The sequence below is a fragment of the Macrotis lagotis genome, chromosome 4 (assembly GCF_037893015.1).
Source record: "Macrotis lagotis isolate mMagLag1 chromosome 4, bilby.v1.9.chrom.fasta, whole genome shotgun sequence".
NCBI classification, from domain to species: domain Eukaryota; kingdom Metazoa; phylum Chordata; class Mammalia; order Peramelemorphia; family Peramelidae; genus Macrotis; species Macrotis lagotis.
Window position 1 is genome coordinate 156100745 of NC_133661.1, and position 22598 is coordinate 156123342.

At 36.5% G+C, this 22598-nt stretch overlaps 1 protein-coding gene across 5 annotated transcripts in view; it reads right to left on the bottom strand.

Moving 5' to 3' along the window:
• The window catches only part of AAGAB (alpha and gamma adaptin binding protein), a 71323-nt gene that overhangs the window by 37310 nt on the left and 11415 nt on the right, over positions 1-22598 (bottom strand). For all 5 annotated transcript variants that reach the window (XM_074234466.1, XM_074234467.1, XM_074234464.1 and 2 more), the window contains exons 2-5: positions 14649-14839; positions 14415-14511; positions 13901-13990; positions 8846-8929 (exon numbers count right to left, since the gene is read on the bottom strand). In XM_074234466.1, coding sequence (XP_074090567.1) covers positions 8846-8929; positions 13901-13990; positions 14415-14511; positions 14649-14839 — 462 coding nt within the window. The remainder of the gene's footprint in view (positions 1-8845; positions 8930-13900; positions 13991-14414; positions 14512-14648; positions 14840-22598) is intronic.

Genomic DNA, 22598 nt, shown 5'->3' on the forward strand with positions numbered 1-22598 from the left:
CCCATTGCCTTGTAAAAACCTAAAAAAACAAAAAAACCCAAAAAAACCCCTCTGAGAGCCCATTTCTTTAAACACTAAGCTGTAGAATTTCTAATTTCTGGTAAAGATCCCTCTTTCAAAGAAACCAGTACTGGAGGAGGGCCTTCTAGAATTTTTGGTTAATTAATTTCTTACTGCTACTTCTAAGTCTATTACAAAAGCATATTAGCTCAGGAAATTAACATCCATCAATGAAATTAGAGGATGAATAACAACAAAATATGAACTCCTTAGCATTTAAAAATGTAAGGTAGCCATGTAAGAGAATACCTGGAAAAGTCAGTGGATTAAGCAATACTAGATAAACTGAAAATAAAAACTCAGAGCTCTTGAAACCCAGTACTCTGCAATTCTTACTTATAACTGAGTATCATACAGTAGGCATCTGATATTTTAGTCCAATAGGAATAGATTAATTTCTCTCATTAAAAACAGCAAAAAGGGGGGCGGCTAGGTGGTGCAGTGGATAGAGCACCAGCCCTGGAGTCAGGAGTACCTGGGTTCAAATCTGGTCTCAGACACTTAATAATTACCTAGCCGTGTGGCCTTGGGCAAGCCACTTAACCCCATTGCCTTGCAAAAAAAAACTAAAAAAAAAAAATAGCAAAAAGGGGGCAGCTAGGTAGCATAGTAGATAGAACACTGGCCCTGGAGTCAGGAGGACCCAAGTTCAAATCCAGCATCAGACACTTAATAATTGCCTAGCTACGTGACCTTGGGCAAGTCAGTTAACCTCACTGCTTTAAATAAAAATTAAAAAAATAAAAATAGTAAATAGACATTAATGACTTTAACATGTAAAGAACAAAAAGAAAAATGAACCCGATTATTTTCTAAAATAACTAAGCATGGCTTGAAAGAAGAAATGAGAAAATGCATTTTCCTCTGTTCAATGAAGAGGTGGAGTTCAAATGAGTGAGATACTATATAACCTACCATAGTCAGATGGTATGTTGTTGGTTTTGCAAAACTTCCTTTTCTTTTTTCTCTTTTTATTCTTTGTTATAAAGGATGTATTGGGAAGGGAAATGGTTGGATATAGAAGTGATATAAAAACAAAAAGATATCCATCAAATTTTTTAAAATTGCATTTCTCTTCAAATTAAAAAAATTCAAGTATGTTGCTGTTAAAGGTAAAGATTAAAATCCTGTCTTCTCATTTTCTATGAATAGTCACTGCCTTGTTTTGTGACCTTGAACAAGAAACCAAGAAAATGTTAAATTTTGAAAAATGCCATTTCTTGGCTCAACAAATTGTAGTATGTGGTGGAGTGCTATTGTTTTGTAAGAAATCATGAGCAGTCAGACTTTAGAGAAACCTGGAAAGACTTGCAGGAACTGGTGCTGAGTAAAGTGAGCAGAATCAAGAGAACATTGTACACATTAATAGGAACAGTATGTGCTGATCAACCATGATGGACTTAGCTCCTCTAAGCAAGTTCAGTGATTAAGCACAATTCTAAAAGGACCTGTGATGGAAAATGCCATCCATGTCCAGAGGGAAAAAATATGGATTCTGAATGCAGACTAAAGCATACTATTTTCACATTTTAAAACTTGTTTTATGTTTTTTCCTCCTTTAGTTCTGCTTCTTCTTTCACAACATGACATAGCATTTCTGGCCCAAAGCCTCGAGCCTTCACATTAAGTGAATCTATCCACTTTTGGAGAATGCTATCCAGAGAATGATCTTTTGTAAAATAGGCTTTAGTTCTAGAAGGGGCCTTGGAGATGATCTAGTTCAAATGTTTCCTTTTTGCATATAAGGAAACTGAGGCCCAGAGAGAGAGAGCAAGTGATTTGTCTCAAGTAACACAAGTAATCAGAAGCAGAGTTAGTTCTCACACCTAGGTCTCACACTCAGGTCTTATGACTGACTACATATCCAGTGATCTTAAGAAATACGCTTATAAAGTAATTTATTAAAACATCTTTATTACTAACCTCAAAATCTATATGAGGTGCTATACATATATTACAAAGCATAAATATAAAATATGATTAGCAGCTGCAGTCAAAAATGATCACCCACAGCTAACTGGTCTAAAAGAGTAGTGCCCAGTAATGATGCCTTTATTACATTTTTTTATAAGAAGCTTTACTAATGCCTTTTGTTTTTTACCCCCACTAAAATAGTTCCCTGATATGCCACCCTCTCCTGACATAAAATGCTCCCTTATAACAGAAAAAGAAAAATTAAGCAAAACCAATGTGACCAAATCTGAGCAAGGACTTAATATTCTGTACTTTAGTCTTTCATCTCTACCTTTCCTTTGACATACGCATTTTGAAATTGTTAATCTTCAAACTTGAGTTCTGGCCCTAGACCTAGCTGGACAGAGCCTTCACTGGTTGCTCATGATTTCAAGCCTCCTCTGGGACTCATGCCTTCTCTTGGCCACCTTTCCACCTTTGAAAAGGAGATATATGAGACACCCAGCATCTATATACTGCTGATATTTAACAATTCTCCCATTCTAGCACTTAAATAAGGGATTTTTCATTGTTATTGGGGATTTTGGGGGTCCCATCTTTAAAACTAGATTATAAGTTCCTTGAGGGGAGAAATTATAAATTATATCTCAGACCTCTTTGCAAAGCACCTAGAATAAGACCTTAAACACACTGGGTGAGCAGTAAGTATCTGTGGATTGCACAATGACAGGAAACTATGGCTTTAGTCCCTCTTCTACTAGTTCAATGTTTTTATGACTCAGACATTTTGTGAAAGCTATTCAATGAAAAGAATTCTCATCATCATAATTATAAAAGACAGAGAACTGAATGTCTGGCTTTCGTGTACAGCCTCTGACCACAAACCATCCCACAGACTCAAATAGAGGTTGTAGGTCACTCAATTTAGCAGCTTAGATTTTATCTACATTACTCCCCTTAAGCAATAGTCAGAAGACTTTTGGGTGGAGAAGTTTAAGGCAGGAAATCTGAAGGGAAGGTCATATTGTGGGTAAATTGAAGAGAGTGTCTCTTCAAAAGCACTGTCAAGTTATGAAGGGAGTTCTAACTTGGATTCATTTCCTTAACCATTTGTAATAATCTGTTTATTCCACAGTGGAAACTCAGGCAGAATTCTCAAGAAGTTTGACCTTTACAATGTACACAATGGTATCTAGAGATTTCCCCCTGTAATGAACTGAGCATGTGACTGGATCTTTGGCTTGTGAAATTTTACAAAATGGGAGAGTCAGAGGGCATAAGAACCAAGTGACACCTCTGCCAAAAAGAAGACATCTTCTTCTAGAGAAATACTTGTTTATCTAGGGGAAAAAGCAGAGCACCTGTCAGTGTGAATATAGCAATGTGCATTTGAGAAAAGATGAAATTCTAGTACTTGCAATAATAGGAAAATAATTACTTGTAGCTCGAAATAATAATGTAAAACTATACATTATAAGACATATCATGATTTATTAGTACGGTACATATATTTCTTAAATTAAATATTCAACTGGTTTAGCTGTACTTTGGGTTTTGTTTTTTTTAGGGGTTTGGGGGGTTTTTTGGCAGGGAAAATGGGGTTAAGTGGATTGCCCAAGGCCACACAGCTATGTAATTATTAAGTGTCTGAGATCAGATTTGAACCCAGGTACTCCTGACTCCAGGGCCAGTGCTTTAATCCACTGCGCCACCTAGCCACCCCTGGACTTCGGATTAAGTGCAGAGACAAAGAAATGAAGTCAGTCTGACTCTATTGATACCATTCCAGGTAAGTTTTCTTAAAGAGTTTATTTGAAAGAAATAAGCAAATAAACACAAAGTTCTCTGATTTGATATTTGGTCCTAATCAATCTTAAATCTTTAAACAGAAAATTTGAGGGGTTTCAAAAATCTACAAAATCATTAGGTCCTGTTCCCAGGCACATCATTTTGGCTTCACTGTGTTCAATTCTCCATGTACAGAATTACACATCTACAGTAGAACTAGAAGGGACATAAAGTCTTCTAATCTAACCCCCTCATTGTAGAGATGAGAAAGGACTTGTCCATATAACTAGTAAGTGTGAAAGGTAGGATTTGAACCCAGGTCCTCAGATGCCAAAGTCAGCATTTTTCCATTGAGCTATACCAAGAACTAGGACGAGAGTGTCTCCATCTCTTCTTTTTCTCTCACAGACAGACAGACAGACAGACAGACAGACAGACACACACACACAGTAGTAAGAAACCCTGGAACTGGGTCCTAAGCTCTGCCACTTCTTTTCCAAGATCATTTTAGTTAGAAGATCAGAAAATTTAGAGCTAGAAGCTGGATCCCTAGAGAGCATGAACCCCTAGAAGGGGGGAGGGGTATTTCACAGAGAACAGTGTGAGGTTTAATGAATGAAAAAGCATTTCCTAAGCATTTAGTACTTACAAAGCATACAAATGGAAAAGCAAGTAAGTTGGGCCTGACTTTCAGAGATTTAATGTGTTTTTTAGGGGAAGGATATTAAGTTATTTCAACAAGAAAAGGGACTGAAATTAATAGCCCTAAAAGTTAAGAAACCCAAGAGAACCCTGGTTAACAGAACTGGGTAGACATTTTTTTTTTGGTTTGCTTGGAAAGAGTTTTAGATCCTTGCTACTTAAAGGCACCATTCCATTCTATAGTTTATTCCCAACTTCTCTGAGGATAAAGTCATTTCTGAACAATAAAAGAGCCTGTGTGGATGGAATTGAATTGTATACAGTCTTTCCACTCAGATCTTTTCATTTTAATTACATGATCGAGTCCCTTGATTTCCTGGGATTAAGGAGAAGGGGGAAAAGGAAATGAGAAAATGAATTTTGATTCAAATGCCCTGGAGAGAAATCCTCTGATCTTGTTCACTTTTCTTGTTGTGACTGATTTCTTAGCATGAGCTAGAAGCCTTAACCTCTGGGTTCCAGTCAGTTCAAATACCACTGAGATGTTCTCTTAATATTGTCTATATGAGGTAGTAACAAATGGTTCAGCAACAAAATTGGGGAATTCACATTTAACACCTGGATCTGAAATCAGAAGCAGGAGAAGGAGATGGGAGAGAGGGGACAAAGAATAAAGTTGAAGCCCAAGATTTGACCAAAGGCAAAATGCCATTTAGTAGCAGAATCAGGTTTAGAACCTAGGCTGTCAGAGACTCTTCAGAAAATGAATGAAGAATCAATAAAATGAATTTAAGAAAATAATGCCTTAAGCATGTGGGGAAATGATATTAAAAATGAAAAAAAAAAACTCAGAATATCCTATAACCCAAATTGGTTTTCCAGGCCTTTATTTTACATATAGATTTTATATATAAAGAGATAAGAGAGAAGGAAAAAATTTGGGGGGGGGGACTAGCTAGTAGACCTAGGCTCTAATCAATCAGGGCTGGCCTCTCCCTTAAACCACAAATCCTCATTCAGGGAACATGTAATTGGTCTTTGGGTTTTACCAACTATGTATTTTACTTGTGGCAAGAAGAAGGAGAAAGAGAGTAGTCAGGAAGCCACTGTCTCCAAGTTTTGAATTAACTCTAAATATTCTGAGGTAGTACTGTTTTCCCTTTCAATAGCAATTAAGATTCCAATAAACTGCAAGGATGGAAAATTCAGTCAAATACTTATACTCTCAGTGCTACCTAACATGGCAATTAAGTTTTTAAAGTATGTAACAGATACTGGAATCTTGAATGTCAGTCTGATTCTTGCCTAAACTGGTCTTTTTGTTTGGGTGTGTGTGTTGCTAGGCAATGAGATTAAATGACTTGTTCAAGGTCACACAGCTAGGTAAATTTTTTAAAGTGTCTGAGGCCACATTTGAATTTGACTCTAGGGCCAATGCCCCACCTAACTGCCCCTAAATTGGTTTTATAAGGCTCTAGAAGCCACCTACTTTCTCAAACTGTGCAAAGTTAAAGATTTCCATAAGGTTACTTAAATATCACATGTCCCTTAACTGTTCATACAAATATTACTGTTCATACAAATATTACTGTTCATAATGCAAAAAGAATAGCCATGTTAATCAATGGGGCATTTTCAGAGAAAAATGCAATTATATCTTCAAAAATATATTGTTGTTTTTTTAAAAACTCTGTTCTACAAAAATCACATGCATTTAAAACTCAATAAAATCAGTTAAAAAAAATAGGCGGTAGGGTTGCTATGTGGCACACCAGATAGAGCACCGGAGTCAGGAGTACCTGAGTTCAAATCCGGCCTGGGACACTTAATAATTACCTAGCTGTGTGGCCTTGGGCAAGCCACTTAACCCCCATTACCTTGCAAAAAAAAAAAAAGGTGGAAATTAAGGCAACTCAATATTTTAATACTATACAACACAAGAAAACTAAAAACTCAAAAGAGATTATCAGAGAAGATATACATAAAGAAAGCTTAATGCAGGTTAATTTCATTTTTGATTCAGATATACTTGCTTTAACAAATTCAGAAGACAGAAGAGACCTCAGGCAAATGACCTTGTGTAAAAGTTCAGCTGAAGGAACCCTTGTTTCATTTCATCCTGAGATGATTGAAGAACAAGATAAATGCTCTATTTCTACAGCTTGTCCTTGGGATATTGGGACAGAAATTTTATCAAAATGTAAAAAGATGAACCCCTTTAATAAATTAAAGTTTTATGTAGGGTTTCTAGTACAAAGAAAGCTGGTTTTTATTCCTTTCTGGTATTTATTGGTAACACAGAATGTTTAACACTAGATTAAAAAGGTTATTAAGAGTATGATGGGAAAAGATCACAAGAGGACTAAATGAGGAGGCCAGTATATCCTAGATGGGCCAGTCAATTCATAAATTTGACTGAAAGCAACTTAGGCCAGGGCTTCTTCAGATCACACTCACACTCTCCTGGAAACCTCGGGATCCTGCTTCTAGCCTTTAGCATATCCTTTTCAGAGTATAGCCAACCTCAGCTTCTGAAAACAGTCATTTTATGTACCACTCAACTCTAATACTCCTAGAATTCCTCACCCTTTCCCTTTAGGATAGGGTTCAAAGTTCTCATTCTGGCATACAAGGTTTTCCATTTTCTCATCTGCACCCTGCCACTACCCTCATTTCTACCATTCTGCAGCATGAAACCTCAAATCCACAGAGGCCATCTCTACTTACTCTGTTCCTCAAACAGATTAGGCTCTTTCTTGATGTCAAGACTTTTCTTTTCTTTTTTTTTTAAATAAAAGAAAGATTTTATTTATTTTGAGTGTTACAATTTTTCTCTTAATCTGGTTCCCTCCCCCCACCCACCACAGAAGGCAGTCTGTTAGTCTTTACAATGTTTCCATGGTATATATTGATTTAAGTTGAATGTGATGAGAGAGAAATCATATCCTTAAGGAAGAAAAATAAATTATAAGAGATTGCAAAATTACATAACAACTTTTTAAAAAAAAATTAAAGGTAATAGTCTTTGGTCTTTGTACAAACTCCACAGTTCTTTCTCTGGATACAGATGGTATTCTCCACTGCAGAGTCCCAAATTGTCCCTGACTGTTGCACTGATGATGAGCAAGTCCATCAAGGTTGATCATCACCCCCATGTTGCTGTTAGGGTGTACAGTGTTTTTCTGGTTCTGCTCATCTCACTCAGCATCAGTTCATGCAAATCCTTCCAGGATTCCCTGAATTCCCAACCCTCCTGGTTTCCAATAGAACAATAGTGTTCCATGACATACATATACCAGTTTGTTAAGCCATCCCCAATTGAAGGACATTCGCTTAATTTCCAATTCTTTGCCACCACAAACAGGGCTGCTATGAATATTTTTGTACAAGTGATGACTTTACCCTTCTTCATAATCTCTTCAGGATACAGACTCAGTAGTGGTATTGTTGAATCAAAGGGTATGCACATTTTCATTACCCTTTGGGCATAATTCCAAATTACTCTCCAGAAAGGTTGGATGAGTTCACATCTCCTCCAACAATGTATTCAAGACTTTTCTTAATCTCTTTACCCTTCCTTTCAACTTATCAAAATTCTACCAATTCCATGGTAAGAAATAATAAAAAAGAAGATTTGGAAGAAATAAGGGTAAGCTTATATGAACTGATAAAGAGAACAAAGCAGAATCAAGAGAAAAATTGATGCAATAACTTCAATAAAATATAAATGAAAATAATGAAATGCAATTCAACTTAGATTAAGTATGATGAACAATCTTGATCATAGCAAATGAACAATGCAATATTTCTCTCTTCTCCAAAAAGAGGACTAGAGTATTGAACACGGCAGATATTGTCAGATTCAGTTACTTTATCATTTGATTTTCTTTATTACAAAAGAAGATTCATGTGAGAGTGGGAAAGATATTGGCAAAAGGCTGTGATGGAAAAAAAAGATAAAAAACCATTCCCCTATTCCCCAAAGTCCAATTCAAGATATCTAGGAACCATTCTCTGACTATTCCAGTCCTTATTGATTTTTTTCCCCCTTCTATCAACTATTACACTCATAGCAGAGGTATTTTTGGCTTTGCATTCAGTTTATGCCATATTGTAGTAATATTCAATTTCTGTTTAGGCTTTATCTCCTCAGACTATATGCTTCTAAATTACTACAAGAGTTGTTTCCCATTTTTCTGGCATCTCTTTCAGGGTCTAACACAGACCTTTAAACGTGAGAGCTCAAGAAATATTTGCTGAATGAGCAAACAACTATATGCATGTGCAAAGCTCTTAGAAATTCTACTTTTGTCCCTTTCACAACTGGAGGCTAAAGCTGAGCTACCTTAATTTAATCCAAGGTTAGAAAAATGAAAATTTACATCATTTTTAATGTATTCAAAAACAGAAGACAGTGACTCCTCACAGTGCTGTTACTTACCACTCTTCATTACTACATTTGACCAGACATTGGCATTCAAGGCTTGTATGATCCTCTTTACCCCGGTAGACTCTGGGAAGTCATCTAATTGAAGGGGAGAAACCACATTTTACTCATGTTACATATATAATTAAAAAAGCTTTTAATAAATATCTTATACATAATAGATACCCAGCAAATATTAAAAACATAAATAAATCTAATAGAGTTATTTCATTGATTATCAAGCAAATTTAGAGACTATTCCACTACTGATAAGACTCTTCTATAAACTAAACCCCATAAACTGATTCATGTGGTATAGTTCTCTCCCAGGCATCCAGGTAGGTCAGTGGATAGACCACTAGATTAGGAGTCACAAAGACTTGATTTCAAATCCAGCCTCAAACACTTACTAGCTGTGTCACCCTGAGTATGTCACTTAATCTCAGTTTGTCTCAATCCATTGGAGAAGTAAATACCACTACAGTTATTTTTGACAAGAAAAACCCATGAACAGTATGGTCCACAGAGTCACGAAGAGTCAGACACAAATGAATAATTGAACAACAACAATGATAATTTCCACTGGCTCAAAATGAACAATGTTATTTTATAGAAGACAGCTATAGCCCAGGACTTTGGGATGTTTAGATACTAATGGAAGCAGTCCTATGATGTCAAAACAAAGGCATAAATAAAAATCTAACTTAAAGAAACAAAGAGGTTCTGGTCTAGATAATTTAATAGAAAGTAGCTAACTTAATGGAAATATTTATACTTTCAGTGATTTATAATTTTAAGACTGTAGAAGGAAAACATGTGATTAAATATCCATTTTCAAAAGCAGAATAAAGGGAGGTCTTTAAAGACATGGCATGTCATGGGACTGTTATTGGCTTAACAGTTTTACCAAAAGTCTCAAATGAAGACAGGTTTATTGAATTTACATATGGCACAAAGTTAATTCTAATTTTTTCTGCCAAAGGTCATTTAGATATTTATAACACCATTCACAAATTATATTTGGTCAAATATTTAATTAATTTGCCCTTAAAATACCTCTACAATCTCATTTATCCCCAATCTTCTAAGAGACCAGCTATTCCAGTCAGATAGGTTTCTTGCCTATTCCCTCCACATCAGGCCCATTTCTGTCCCTGCACCTTTATTCCTACACTCTATAATACCTTCTTCCACCCTAGCACCATTTAAGAACTATTTTTCTCTTAAGTCAGTTAAACTGACTGAATCCCTGTAGGGCTCATCAACCATTCTGCTCAACTGACATTATCACATGTTACCTGGTATTCCAGCTAAACTTATTACATAAATTCATAGGCATCTCCTTCTATCCCTGGCAAATAGCACAGGATTTTACAGGCCTTAGGAACCCAAGAAATGTTTGTGGAGGATAATGAAAACATAAATTCTAAAATCTGATTTTAACTGCATTATGTAAAATTCTCCTGAGGATACTAGGAAAGGCCAATTTCCTACACCTTCTAAAATCTACATGCCCTTGCATCCAGTTTTTTAAAATATTTATTCTCTTTTTGTATAATTTTTTATACATTAATAAAATATTCTTGTTTAAGAGTAAACAGAATACCCCCTCCCCCACAAAATATAGACTCGCTTGAGCGATAAAGTAAAGGGGAGAGAAAAAATTAAAATTAAAAAAAATAGTAATAATTGTAGGTATAGCCTGATGGCGCAATGGACAGAGCCCCAGCCCTGGAGCCAGGAGCACCCGAGCCCATATCTGGCCCCATACACCCAACAATCACCCAGCCATGTGGCATGCAAGCCACCCCAACCCCACTGCCCTGCAAAAACCAAAAGAAGAAAAAAAAAGACCCCAAATAAAATAAAATAGTAATAATAGTAGGAGTGGCTGGGTGATGGACAGAGCACTGGCCCTTCAGCCAGGAGTACCTGCATCCAAATCCGGCCTCAGACGCCCAAAGATCACCCTGCTATGTGGCTCCAGGTAGGCCACCCAGCCCCATTTGCCCTGCACCCCCCCCCCCAAATAATAATAATTAAAAATGTGCTTCAGTCTTTGTTCCAACACCAACAACTCTGTCGTGGGTGGATCACATTCTTTATGATAAGTCCATCACAAAAGTTACTTCCATATTTTTCCACCATTGCCATCGCTGATTGCAACTCCCTTCTTTCGTATTTGTCCACTACCATGTACTATATTTTCTCTCTCCTTTCACTCTGACTCTGCTGTAGGGTAGCTGAGTGGTGCAGCAGACAGATCCCTGGTCCTGGGGCCAAGAGGCCCCGAGCCCCCTACCACCCACCCCTTAGGCCCAGCATCCACCTGGCCCTATGGTCCCGGACAGGCCATCCAATCCCAGGCCCTTGCAAGAAGTAAAAAGGAAAATGTTCTATCTGACCACTCTCCCCCCATGGTCCATCCTCTCCTCCATCACTCATATCCCCCCCTTCCCCCGTCCCCCCATCCTTCTTACTCCAGATGCCTATACCCTATTGAGTATACACGCTGTTTCCTCTCCTAGTCACCTCTGATGAGAGCGAAGATTCCCTCATTCCCCCTTGCCTTCCCCCCTTTCCATATCATTGTAATAGCTCATTGTAATAAAGAAAAAACTTATTATATGAGATATCTTGGCCTATTCCCCCTCTCCTTTTTCTTTCTCCCATTGCATTTCCCTTTTTTTCTATTGATTCCATTTTTACACCATATTTTATCTTCGAATTCGGCTTTCTCCTGTGCTTCAGCTATAAAAGCTCCCTCTACCTGCTCTATTAACTGAGAAGGTTCATATGAGTATTATCAGTGTCATTTTTCTATGCAGGAATACATGCAGTTCAACATCATTTAAGTACCTCATATTTTCCCCTTCTCCTCCAATCTCCATGCTTCACCTGAGTCCTGTATCTGAAGATTAAACCTTCTGTTCAGCTCTGGCCATTCTAACAGGAACATTTGAAATTCCCCTGGTTCATTGAGTCCATCTTTTTCCCTGGAAGAGGACATTCAGCCTTGCTGGGTAGTTGATTCTTGGCTGCATTCTAAGCTCTTTTGCCTTCCAGTGTATTATATTCCAAGCCCTACGAGCTTCCAATGTAGTTGCTGCTAAGTCCTGTGTGATCCTGACTGCAGCTCCACGATATCTGAACTGTGTCCTTCTGGCTACTTGTAATATTTTCTCTTTGACTTGGGAGTTCTGGAACTTGGCTATAATATTCCTAGGGGTTGGTTTTTTGGGATCTCTTTCTCGGGGGGATCGGTGGATTCTCTCCATTTTTATTTTGCCCTCTGCTTCTAGAATATCAGGGCAATTTTCCTGTAGTAATTCTTTGAAAATGATGTCAAGGCTCTTTTCTTGATCATGACTTTCAGGTATTCCAATAATTTTTAAATTCTCTTTCCTAAGTCTGTTTTCCATATCAGTTGTTTTTCAATGAGATGTTTCACATTTTCTTCTAATTTTTCATTTTTTTTAGTTTTGAAGTAATGAATCCTGGTTTCTCGTAAATTCATCAATCTCCCTAAGTTTCATTCTTTGTCTGAAGGATTTGTTCTCCTTAGAGAGTTTTCTTATCTCTTTTTCCATTTGGCCAATTTTGCTTTTTAAAGCATTCTTCTCCTCAATAACTTTTTGAACTGTTTTATCCATTTGACCTAAGCTGGTTTTTAGCATGCTATTTTCTTCAGCATTTTTTTTTTTGGATTTCCTTGACTAGGCTGCTTCATGTTTTTCCTGCATCTCTCTCATTTCTTTTCCCAGTTTTTCTTCCAACTCCCTCATTTGATTTTCAAAGTCTTTTTTGAGCTCTATCATAGCCTGAGCCCAATTTCTGTTTTTCTTGGAGTCTTTAGATACAGGAGCTTGTGCTTCCTCATCTTCAGACTGAGTACTTTGATCCTTCTTGGGCTCATATGCAAAATATTTCTCAATGGTGTTCCTCTTATTTCTCTGCTTGCTCATTTTACCAGCCTGAGCCTGGTTTTGGGGTGCTTCCTGAGCTTTTGGGACACTCCCACAAAGGTCTCAGTGTGTGAGGCTCTGTCCTCCCTCCTGATCTGTGAATGACCATATGTGCCCCCCTCTGCCATGGGGCTGAGGTGGAGGGGGCCCCTGCTGTTCTATGGGGGCTTAGATTGCGATCTGAATGTGGTCAGAGCCCCAGAGTCCTATTCCAGGGGCAGAGGACAGAGCTCTGCAGTCTCTCTTCACTCCCCTCCCTAGGTTCAATGGGCTCACGCCCTGGGGGCTCCTGCTTACAGCTCTGCCTGCTTCTGTTCCTGGATCTGGGCTCGCAGTGTGCCCTGAGGGCTGGGCTCCCCGTGCTTGCTCTGGCAGAGGTCCCCCGCTCTTCCTCCACTTTGTGCCTGGTGCCCCCCGGGGTGTAGGTCAGGAAACTCCCCAGCTGCTGTGAGCCACAGCTCCCAGTGTCCAGGGGCTGCCCCCGGGAGGTTGAAGTTGTTTTGCTCTGGCGGGCCACCCCTCTGGAGGCCGCTCCTCCAACCCGGGGAAGCAGAGCCTTTCTGCTCTTTTCCAGGTTACCTTGAGTAGAAGAACTGCCTCACTGGGTCCCTCTGTGGGTTCTGTCTCTCGATTAGTTAGAGTCCTTAGTATTGAAGTTTTATGAGACTTTGCATCCAGTTTTTACTACAATCTCCTCTAACCAGAGCTACTACTACCTAGAGAAACTATGCTCCAAAGATCCAAAAGAACAAATGAATAGGTAGGATTGTCTAACGGTCACTTTCAGTCCTCAGTTGCTATAGATTGAAGGGGGGGGGGGAACTTCAGTTCAATAAAACCCATAATGAAGAGAAAAACAATCACTATATTTTTGTAAAAAAAGATGACAAAGACTCTATCTTTCATGAATAAAGCCTAAGAACTTTTTTTGAAAATGAAAATTGACAAAGTTGAGTGTATTAGTACTTATTTTAAGTCTTTCAAATAGATTAAAATGAAGAAAGCTTTCTGATTTTTATTGTGACTTTGCTATATGAGAGAATGTTTATATTCCTTTTTAGATTGTTGTTTTACACTGAAGTAGATATACATTATAACTACCTACCATCTTCCTCAGGTAATTCTTCTGGTCTCAGTTCTACCAACTCAAAGCCATGCTGGATACACCATTCTTGAGCTTTTGGTCGGTTTACACCTATAGAAAAAAGTTAAAAATAACATCTTAAAAGATAAACACTAAACGCCACTATCTCTCTAAATGCTATGTCTCTCTAATTTTCCTTCTTAATCACGAGTTTTAAAATGAGAAAATTCTGTGTGTGTGTGTGTGTGTGTGTGTGTGTGTGTATTTTGAGAGAGAAAGATAGGTCAAGCATGGATCTGTTTAGAAATATATGCACACATATACATACACCCCCCCCCCAAATTTCTGAATGACAATTTTTTTAAAAGATTCATTTTCAAATACTTTATACTGTTCCAAAAAGCCTTTGATTGGCTAACTAAAAACTTTTAGAAATAGAAAGCCTTCAACATAGTACACAGCTTTCTAATCTAAGGAAATGCTCATACTCTGCATAACAAGAAACTGGCAAAAATGTACTATTTTAGCATCTCACCATTTTCAGATACTCTGTCACAAACTAAGATCATCACCTCTGGAAGCCATGCTTCTGCCAATGGAAGCCATGATGAAACACCATCAAGACCAGATTTCTTGGGGAAAATATCAAAAAGCACAAATTAAAAGATGGATAACAAACCTGATCTCATCCTGTCCCCACTAAAAAATAAAGATCCCCAAGTAAGCCAAGAAGGTCTCTTATAGGGACCGTGAAAATACAAGTTCTTACTTGTGTGCTGTCAAAATAAACAATGAATGCTTGGACAGTCTCTGCGATTTCAGATGTGACAAGGAATCTATTTGGCACCACACACAGATTGATGTCTGCAGAATAGTATTTGTTATCAATAGTCCAGGGATAAAATCTCACAGCATTGTTGGCAGGTGTATCTGCATCAAGATCTTCTGTTCCAAGAATGTCTAAATAAAAATTATACAGAAGTTCATATGTAGATTGCAAAGCCAATACAAATGATCACATTTGACTATTACAGTTTATAAATTCACTGGATGTAAATACTTTGATCATTTTTTTGTACATAAATTCCAAAGGGGCTTAGATGTTAATCTAAGTATATCCAAGGACCCAAGTATATCCATAGAATCCAGAATGGGAAAGGGCATTAGAGATCATCTAGTCTAAATGAGAATATTACAGCTGAAAAAAGTAAGAACAGAAAGAATTGCAAGAGCTAGTTCAAATTCACACAGTTAACAAAGAGTTATGTCAGGCTATAAATTCAGGTTCCTTGTCTTTAAGTCAATGCTCTTTTTACTATACTGTGAAGATTATGAAAAAAGGTGAATAATAGAGATGTTGTTTAACTTAGTGACTTTTTCACTACCAATTATTACAGAATCAACAATAATGATGAACAGACTAGACAGTGATAGGAAGAGAAGTCTTGAAAACAGCCACCTGCTCATTCACCAGGGAAAAGGGTGATTTATGCCAGGTGAATAGAAAAGAAAGAACACTTATTCATTTTACTAACTGGGAACTTGATGGAAGAAGGACTGTAACAATTCTGGTGAGCTTGGAAATGCTTTGACCTAATTTGCAAACTGCAATCAATACTGGGTTAACAGTGAAATGCTACTAAAATGGGTGATCTATCCACATTCCTTGGTCTAACTGACTATATAGTTTAAGCTAATGAAATGTCAGATGCTATTTCATTTAGATCTATGTATATTCATAAGCTTTCTCTGAAAACAAAATTTTATTAAAATTTTTGTGTCACAAAGATACATAAAATAAAATTTTAAATGTGTAATTTCTAGCATGGGATAACTCTGAGAAGCTGGAATGAACATTTTATAATATAACTAGATCCCCTTCCAGAAATATAAAGATGAGAAGGAAATAATTTTTATTGTATTGCCCTTAAAGCAAGGGATCAAGACTGGATACATATACTGATGAGTGATGACCAAATAAATACAGGTGTGGGTTATGAATTCATAGAAACAGTCTATTTTACCATTAGCTGAATCATTAGAAAAACTAGCTATAAGATACTAATTTTTAAAAATCAGGTTAGAGATATGAAGAATTATGAATCATGAGCTACGAAGAACTCTGTAAAAGACAAAGCATTCTTCAGATTCACAATTTATAAGACATTTAGAATCAGGACTTAAATCCTACAGATAAGAATATGAACTTTAAAAATCCCTAATATTTTGGTTCATTATCATAACAAAGATTTGAGGAGAATAAGGAAGAGATGTTGACAATATACACCAGAAGACAAGGAATAAATTAAAGGTACATATTCTTTCATTTGTTAAACTTGATCCACACCATTACCATACGGCTGTCCTTTGAAAGGACAAAAAAATAGACGCAAAAAAATTCTATGAAATTATCACTAGTACATTTGTTTACCTTTTTTTCATTTCTAACATCACTTTATTTTTGCTACTTATTAGTATTATTCTCTTAATCTTAATTGCCATGTATACTATCATCCTCTCTTCTATTTACTACAAAGAATGTGATTATCGGCCAAGCAAAGATTTTACACAAGCCCAGCTTCTTTGGGGCAGTGGGGTAAGATGATAGAGAAGGAATTAGGGAAGGAGTATATTCTACAGTCAGATTAATACTATATTGTCTTTCTTATAAGGTAATATCACCTTGCTCATGACAAAATCTCCTAAACTGTCAGTGTGTCATGGAAAACTACATTTTCTTCTGAAATAATTCTATTTTGAATTTTACTCCCCTCCTGCCTTCATACATTTGCTAAAAGTCCTAGTGCTGGCTTAAAGGATTGGTATTTTTAATTTGGTTGTCTCCAAATCCATGGCTATGATTTCCTATGACTTTCAACAAATACACTGGCCTTCCATGTTTAAGAAATGATCTGCTTCTTCTACTTAATCTTTACCTGAAGTCAACATCTTTTATTTGTTATCAATCAACTCTACAGCAACCAGCTGCAGTGTCCCTCATGGTGGATTATGACAAGTTCAGATGGGAAATAAGCAGTAGGAACAGATGAGTTATTAAAATCAAAGATTCTGTTTTCATGTAAATGTCTCAGAGAAAAAAAATCCCTAGATCAAAGTCTGTATTACACTCAATGCTAATTTTCCAACCTTCAAGCAGGTGGCATAACAATATGTGGTTATTTTTCTTAGAGATAACTACTATACCACTGATAACACACTTCACAGTATACACATATTGGGGTGGCTAAGTGGCACAGTGGATAGAGCACTGACCCCGGAATCAGGAGTACCTGAATTCAAATCTGACCTCAGACACTGAATAATTACCTAGTTGTGTGGCCTTGGGCAAGCCACTTAACCCCATTGCCTTGCAAAAAACCTTAAAAAAAAAAGATACCATAGTATACTATACATAGTATATTTCCTAGGTTGGGTTAAAAAAAAACTTTTTAATGTAATTAAAAATGACATTTCTACCCAAATTAAATTACTTATTCAGTGCCATATCAATCAAACTATCAAAAAACTATTTTTTTAGAGTTAGGAAAAATGGTGACAAAATTCACCTGGAGCAACAAAAGGTCAAGAATATCAAGGTAACTGATGGAAAAAATGCAAAGGAAGGTGGTTTAGCTATACCAGATTTTAAACTGTATTGTAAAGCGACAGTCATCAAAACTGTTTGGGAGGGGCAACTAGGTGGCACAATGGATAGAGCACCAGCCATACCATGGAGTTAGGAGGACCTGAGTTCAAATCCAACCTCAGACACTTAATAATTACCTAGCCATGTGACCTTGGGCAAGTCACTTAACCTATTGTCTTGAATAAATAAAATTAAATTAGAAAAAAAACCTTCCTGGTACTGGTGAAGAAATAGAGTACTGTGGATCAGTGGATTGAAGTAGGCACAAAAGAAACAATAGTAAATGACTATAGTAATCTACTGTTTGATAAATCCAAAGACACCAGTTTCTGGGATAAGAACTATTCAAAAAAAAAACTGCTGAGAAAAACTGAAAAACCATATGGCAAAAATTAGGCATAGAACCGTATCTCATACCCCACACCAAAATAAGATCAAAATGGATACAGGAAGGGTGATATCATAATTAAGAGAACAAGAAACATTCTTTTTCTGTCGAATATATGGAGAAGGGAGAAGTTTATGACCAAAAAAGAAATAGCAAACAGTATAAATTGCAAAATGGATGATTTTGACTATATTAAATTAAAAAGTTTTGCACAAATAAAAGCAATGCAAGATTAGAAGCAATGCAGAAAGCTGGGAAACAATTTTCACAGTGAGTGTTTATTATGATAAAGGACTCGTTCCTAAAATATATAGAGAACTGATTCAAATGTTTAAGATTTAGAAGTCATTCCCCAAATGATAAATGGTCAAAGGATATGAAAAGACAGTTTTCAGATGAAGAAATAAAAGTTATTTATAGCCATTTGAAAAAAATGCTCCAAATAATGATTAGAGAAATGCAAATTAAAACTGAGGCACCACCACCTCCCATTTATCAGATTAGCCAAGATGTCAAAAAAGGAAAATGATAAATATTGGAGAGGACATGGAAAAACTGAGACATTAATGCATTGTTGGTGGAGTTGTGAGCTGATCCAGCCATTCTGGAGAGCAATCTGGAACTATGCCCAAGGATAATAAAACTGATTATGCCCTTTGATCCAGCAATACCACTACTAAGGCTCTATCCCAAAGAAATCAAAAAAAGGGAGAAGTCTCACATGTTCAAAAATATTTGTAGCAACTCTGTTTGTAGTGGCAACTGAGGGGATGCCCATCAATTGAGAACTGGTTGAACAAGTTATGGTCTGTGAATGTTATGGAGCGCTATTGTTTTGTAAGAAATCATGAGCAATCGACTTTACAGAAGCATGGAACAAAATTACATGAGTGAAGGGAGCAGAACCAAGAGAACATTGGACACATTAATAGCAACATTATGAGAAGATCAACTTTGATGGATGCAGCTTCCCTCTGCAGTTGAGAGATCAAGGACAACACTGAGAGAACCGCTATGAACAATGCCATCCACATCCACAGAAAAAAACAAACTATGGAGTCTGAATGTAGAACAAAGCATTTTATGTTCATTTTTTTAAAAAAATGTCTTTCATATTTTCCTTTCTTTCTCAAGATTTTTCTTTCCCCTTATGGGCAGTTAGATGGTGCATTAGGTTGAGTGCTGGCTTCAGTTCAAATTTAGCCTCAGACACTAGCTCTGTGACCTCGAGCAAGTCACTTAACCCTGATTGCCTTGCATCCAGGGCCATCTCCAGTCGTCCTGATTCATATCTGGCCACTTGGACCCAGATGGCTCTGGAGGAGAAAACAAGGCTGGCACTCAAATCCAATTCGACCTGATGTCATGGTCATCTTTGCAAACAACAAACATCATCAATAATTTCTCTTTCACAACATGACTAATATGTAAATATGTTAAACATGATAGTACATGTATAACTTTTACCATATTGGTCACCACCATGGGGAGGGTGTAGGGAAGAAAAGAAAATGTGCAGCTCATTAATTTGCAAATGGATGACTGTTCAAAATTATCTTTGCATGGAATTGGAAAATAAAATAAAATTTCATTAAAAAATTCACTCAAATGGAATCAATCTTCATCTGTGGGTAATTTTTAAAAATAATCAGTTAACTTATTTATTTGGTAAAACTGTATTTTTTCTCAGGGTTTAATGAAACCAGAAATTCTCTATTTCTTAAGTTGGTACTCAATTATGAGTTAAATTGATTTCTGGTAGTCTTTCCACATCATTTAGTAATTAGAACTGATATAATCACTCAACAGATCATATTACTACTCAATCTGGCATGTTAGTTTAATGTATTTTTGGTCTGGAACTGTGATGGCATCACCAAGAGAATTCTCAGTGTAGACACTATCCTCAACTAATCCAGATTTGGATTTAACAACTTCTGGTTAACATAGTATGTGTCAGATGCTGGACTTGAACTAAAGTCTTCTTGATTCCAGGGTAATCTTCCATCCATAAAATAAGTTGTTTCTTCTATAATTTATTCTTGATTATTAATTTAAGAATGGTCCATTTTACAGATTACTTTTAGAAACTAGGTTGGTAGATTCATCTTTTTACATATATGAGTTACAGAAAACTCATCTTGCTAAACATGTTATGATTTTAAAAAACCTGTAAATACTTAACAAAAACAGTGCTGGAACAATCTCAAGATAGATATATTAAATAAATACACAGATAGATTCTCTATAGAGGTCTAGATGACAGTTAAGGATAACCAGTTGGGAGAAGGGAATAACAAAACATACACTGTGTTGCTAAAACTTGCTCAAAGTTTAATTTACTCCTCAGGTTTTATCTTAACATTTTCTTTCTAATAGAAACTTAGAATAGTGAAGCTGCATATGGATTTTATTATCACATCTGTGTTATATCAGGACTATGGATAGAAATATAAGAAGTATCTTATTTTACTTCTTGTTGCCTCCAAAGATCATCAATATTGTTTAATTTAGTAAATATAAATGTCTACTTGAATGGTTTTCTTTCCCCAACTTTGCTAACTAGTACTGGGTATTTATCATAAGCACCACAAAACCCTCTTACCCAACCAAAGTCACCCAAATATCTAGAAACAATCATGTAAACTTTAGAATCTGAGAATCAGTGCATCACAAATGTTAGGGATATTAGAGACCCTCAGAGACCTATTTCTCATTTTTCAGATCATGAAACTACAGATAATAGTTTTAGTGACTGCCCTAGGGTCACACAGATAATTAGTACAAAGTGAGAGTTAGAATTCAGGTTTCCAATTGTCATTTAAATGAAAAAGGACCAGACCCATCACAATTGAACAAAATTTTTATAAAAATAACTATTAAGGTTAATCCAAAAGTAAGCTGTGTCCTTCCTGGTATTTTATGTACATCAAAACAGCAACCAGAACCACACCAGGACAGGAGAACCTGCAGGCAAAATTACCCATCAGGGAACAGTCTTTCAAATTATATCCATGGGTTGCTAGTGTTTACTTGTCCAAAATGAGTCATGTGTTTCTAAGGATTTTGACTAGACTTGCTAGAAAAGCATGCACTAGTTTTATTTTGTCCCACCTACATTAAATTTTGAATGGTTAACCCTGATGCGTACAACTAAAATTGGGGACATTTCCATGACCCTGAGTTACTGAAGCATCTTTCCCTATAGTAGTACATCGCTTCATCTCACATTGCTAGGCAGCTGGATGGACAGATGTAGATTCTAGCTATGTATACATTTATTTTTAAAACTGAAACATTAGGAAATGCCATTTGTCATAATTAGCTTAGTCAATCTTACTGAAAACATTATTCTACCATATAAAATAATATGTAGCAAATGAATTAATGTTCTGACTTTAGCAGAATATATACGTTTTTCAAGTTATTTGGCCATATGTCCTCTAATCCTTTTTCAATAAACGCTTACTCGCTGTGTGTCAGGTCCCATGATAGGCACTGGGAATGTAAAAGACAAAACAAAAAAAAAAAAAAAATCAGGCCCGTCTCCTAAGAGCTAACATTTTTCTTCAAGCTTCTTTCAATTCCAATTTACTTTCCTACTTCCTATTGACCCCAGGCAGACATCAAATCCAGGAGATTAGAAAGGAAAATTAAACTAAGAACTGTATTCAAAGTCCATATTTCAGTTTATTCTTTAGAACTATTTCTAAAAAGTTATGTTATCTTATGTCTTTATATCATCTTCATTTCTGAAAATATCTCTCCCAACTTCACTATCCCCTAAAATCATCCCTTGTTAAAAAATAAAAAGCATTAGGGGAAAATTCAGCAAAATCAAGTAATATATGAATGAAGTCTCCTGATATATTTATAGTATACAGCTAAAATCCCCCACTTCTGCAAAAAAGGGAGAAAGATATATATTTCACCTCTTCTCCAGGACCAAGCTTAATTATTATAATGATTTACCGTGTTCAGTTTCATTTTTTAAAAGTCTTTTAAACAAAAATACTTAATTGCTGTCTCCACTCCTATAAATAATCTAAGTCAAGTAGGCATTTAAACAGGAAAAAAATTATCTTTGACCTGGAACAGTCTAAGACAGTGTAGAATTACAGTAAATTCACAGAACACACATCAGACTCTGACTCTGACTCTGACACTCTCTCTCTCTCTCTCTCTCTCTCTCTCTCTCCCCCTCCCCTATCTGTCTGATGTGGGAGGAGAGAAATGAATCAGAAGTCAAAAGACCTTGCTTTTCATGCAGGACCTCTAGGGTCATACTAGTCCTATGACCTTGAGACAATGACATTTCTCTGGGCTGCAATTTTCTCATCTGTTAAACAACATGAGATGATCCCCAAGGTTCATCCAGATTTTAAAAAAAATCCCATGACCTCAAAGACAAAAAAGTGGATTCTCAAATTAAATATAAGTGACCAGGGGAATAGCTGCTACTTTGGTTCATACCTTTGGCTTTTCCTTGATTCTTCCCTCTCCTAAAATTCATAAATCCAATCAGTTGCTGAGTTATTGATTTTACCTCCATAGCATCCTCTCCACTCACAGAGTCACTACCCTACTATATTGCCTTTAAATTTGAGAGTCATATTTGTTCAAATAGAACTCCTCTAAATCCTTCCATCTTCCTAACTTCCCTGTGCTTGTGGAAAGCACCACCA